The 3,442-nt window shown below is 55.7% G+C and overlaps 1 protein-coding gene across 2 annotated transcripts in view; it reads left to right on the top strand.

Moving 5' to 3' along the window:
• The first annotated feature begins 3,026 nt into the window (after positions 1–3,026).
• Positions 3,027–3,442, top strand: part of UBE2G1 (ubiquitin conjugating enzyme E2 G1) — a 105,780-nt gene continuing 105,364 nt past the window's right edge. The window contains exon 1 of one of the 2 annotated variants that reach the window (XR_004676345.1): positions 3,027–3,378. Coding sequence is in view for 1 of the 2 variants with exons in the window: in XM_034989324.1 (XP_034845215.1) it covers positions 3,333–3,378 (46 nt within the window). In the remaining variant the exon portion in view is untranslated. The remainder of the gene's footprint in view (positions 3,379–3,442) is intronic. The other variant, XM_034989324.1, reaches the window with a different exon arrangement.

Raw genomic sequence — 3,442 nt, 5'->3', positions numbered from 1 at the left:
TATATTTATTTTAGACAGAGAGAGAGGGAGTGAGTGGGGGTAGGGGCAGAGGGAGAGGGAGAGAAAGATCTCAAGCAGACTCCACCGGAGTACAGAGCCTGACACGGGGCTTAATCTCACGACCCGGAGATTGTGACCTGAGCGGAAATCAAGAGTCAGACACTCAACCAACTGAGCCACCAGCTGCCCCTAAAACCCACCTTTAGCTTATAGCAGGTGCTCAAGAAACACTTGTTAAGTAAATGAATACAAAGTTAGACAGGTGAATGTGCCGATATAAGCCTCTGGTGAAAGATCTGCACAGGAGATAAAGATTTGGGGATTATTATAAGAGATAAATCTAAATAAGCAAGGTATGAGAGGGAACTTCCTTAATCTGTTAAAAGGATCTGAAAAAAAAAAAAAAATCTGCAGCATGAGACTTAGTAGTGAAACACTGAAACAGTCCCTATAAAAATGGAAGAAGACAAGGATGCTCACTACCCTATCTTCCAGGCAGTTCTGCTGGAGATCCTAGCCTGCATAGTGAGGCAACAAAGAGAAACAATGTTTCAAAAGAAAGACATAGAAATGACATTATTTGGACACACATTATTTTTGTAGAAAATCAAAATAATCTATAGATAAGTGATTAGAGTTTAGTGAGGTTTCTGGATCAACATACAAATAATTGCTTTTTTTTTTTAAGAGTTTATTTATTTGAGAGAGAGCAAGAGTGAGAGAGAGAGAGAGAGAGAGAGAGCATGAGCAGGGAGGAGGGGCAGAGAGAGACGGAGAGCCGTAGGCTCTCCGATGAGCAGGGAGCCTGAAGCAGGGCTCAATCCCAGGACCCCAGGATCATGACCTGGGCCAAAGGCAGAGGCTTAACAGACTGAGCCACCCAGGCACCTCTCAAATGCTTTTTAAAATAATTTTTTATATACCAGGAGAATGCAGACTATCTCATTATCCTATGTTCATCTCTATATGTAAATAAACAACCATTGTTTCACCACAAAACTCACTGTGAGCACAAGTAGTTACAAAAAGAGAGCACCCTATAGACCTACCAAGGTGTGTTATCACCATACCTTAAAATACCAGATGTCACAAGAGAACGCCACAAATATCCAAGAAGAAAAAAACATAGGTCACCTACAATGGAACAAGAATCAACAGCATTGCTGGATGCTAGAAGACAACGGATAAATACTTTGATACTTCTGAAGAAAAATAATTTTATTTTAAACATAAAATTCTATACCCAACTAAGCTGGCATTAAGTTATAGATGTTTAAAACTTTGACATTTTTGGACATAGAAGGACTTAGAAAATTTGCCCCATATATATTGCTCAGAATTATCTGAGAATATGCTCCAGCACAAGGAAGGAGTACACAAAGAAGAATTACACTTGAGATCCGGGATGAGGTAGATGGAGCCCAGGGGAGCGGTCAAGGGGAACCCTTCAGAAGACTTCCCGATGGCAGGCATGGCTCAGCGCAACCAGGCCTGATGGGAGGGGTTCATACAGGCTTCAGGGAGGGAGATTGCTAAGAAAAAGGGCTTGATAGACTACAGTAACAAGGGGGTGGGATAGGGAAAGGAAGGGTATTGATTGTAATCAAGACACCACAAGGAAAACAAGGTATAATCAGAAACTCTAGGCCAAAAAAAAAGCCTGCGTAAGGAACAAATATAATTATAATCCATTACAGTCAGCATGTACAAAGTCACAATAGTGTAAAAACTGTTGATTGATGTAACAACTATTGATATAAAAGGTACTGACATAAATGTGATGATTTAATGATATTGGCAGAATAAAGGTTGGAGGGTAACATGAAAGTTACGTCCTCATCCGTTACAGCCAGAGTAGAGAGGGTCTGAAATGGCTGGGTCAAGAAAAAGCATCGAAGGATCACAAGTGGAGGTAAGCACCAGAAGAAACTGCTTCGAGCGGTAGAGGCGATTGGCCGGCGAGGCGGAATTCGGCGGAGCGGAGGGCATGCACGCGGAAGGTGTGTTTGCAAAGAAGTCTCAGTGCGCTGAGTGTGAACCGTGTGTATTTAGCACTTCGACGAAAGCAAACATTCATTTCAAGAGAAAGGTCTCCAGTCCAGAGGGGGGGGTTTCGGACACCGATTTTTTTTTAGGGTGGGGCCAAGGAAGCTTCAGGGCCCCCGCGAGGGCTGAAGTTTCTTCTCGCTCTGTAGCAGTTCCGAGAACCCGCCCCGAGAGCCAGACGGAGGGGCCGCTCGCGGTGGTTCACCCCCCCAAGGCGAGAGACACCTCCGAGCCCGTCCTTAGAGAAACGGAGTCCGCTTCGGGCGCCCCGCCCGGCCTGTTCCCCGGAGCGGCTGCAGGCAGGCTTCCCGTTCGCGGTTCTGGGGGCGCGTGAGGCCAGTCTTCTCCGTGGTTCTCCGATCCGGACGGCGCGGGCCACCGGCGCCCGGAGCCCAAGCCTTTCCCCGAGGGGAGGAGGAGCGCCGGACGGTCCCGCGTCCTCCCACGGCCCAGCTGCGGACATCGGCGCGGGCCGACCGGGCGCTCCGAGCGCCCCGCAGGCGCCTTTGCGGGCCGAGTTCGAGCTTGCTCGTCTCCAGGCCCTCACCCCCAGATCGTGACCTGCGGTCGGCCGGTGCGTCCTAGGGGAGGAGCAGCACCCGTGGACCTCAGGAACCTTCTCGTGCGTCCCTTCCGCCCGCGGGGGGCTTGCTTGAAACGGGGCGCACCGGCAGCCAAGCTCGGCTCCGACCGCGACCGGCTCGCAGCCGCCAACAACCAGGCCCCCGCACGCGGCCCCCTCGGCTGCGCGCCCCCGGCCCCCGCTCCGGCCCCGACGCTCCCGACCTCTTCGTCGTGGCGTCCGCGGGCCGGCGGCCCCGCCCCGGCGTCTGTCACGCGAGACCCTCCCAAGATGGCGGCGGCCGGGGCGGGGCTCCGCCGCCGGGGGCGGGCCGGGGGTCGGGCCTGCGGGCGGGCCGAGCCGAGGTGGGCAGCCCAGCGCGCCTGCGCGGAGCGGCCCTGCGTGCAGCGAGGCAGCGGCGGGGGGACGGCACCGGCGGGCCGACGGGCGGCTTGAAGCAGGGAAGCGGGCGAGCGGAGTCCCGGTGCGCGCCGCGGCCGCCCGGCGCCCTCCCCTTCCGGGTGCGAGGCGCTGTGCGGGGCCGAGCCGAGCGGACCCGCGCCGGCAGCGAGGCGCAGCTCCCGCCGCCCCGGCCCGGCCTCCCCCGGCTGCGGCGCTCCCGTCGCGGGGGCCCGCGTTCCTCGGCACAGCCGGCTCCAGGCGCCCCCGAGCCTGCGCTCGGCCTCCGAAAGCCCCGGCGCCGGCCCGGGCCCTCGGCGGGAGGATGACGGAGCTGCAGTCGGCGCTGCTGCTGCGAAGACAGCTGGCAGGTGAGCGCGGGGCGCCGGCCGGGCCGGGCCGCGGGCAGCGGCGGCCGCCAAGGGCTCCCTCCTG

The sequence above is a fragment of the Mirounga leonina genome, unplaced genomic scaffold, assembly GCF_011800145.1.
Source record: "Mirounga leonina isolate KUSES-001 unplaced genomic scaffold, KU_Mleo_1.0 Mir_488, whole genome shotgun sequence".
Classification (NCBI taxonomy): Eukaryota; Metazoa; Chordata; class Mammalia; order Carnivora; family Phocidae; genus Mirounga; species Mirounga leonina.
The sequence above is the reverse complement of the archived record's forward strand: the minus strand, read 5'-3'. Positions and strand labels throughout refer to the sequence as shown.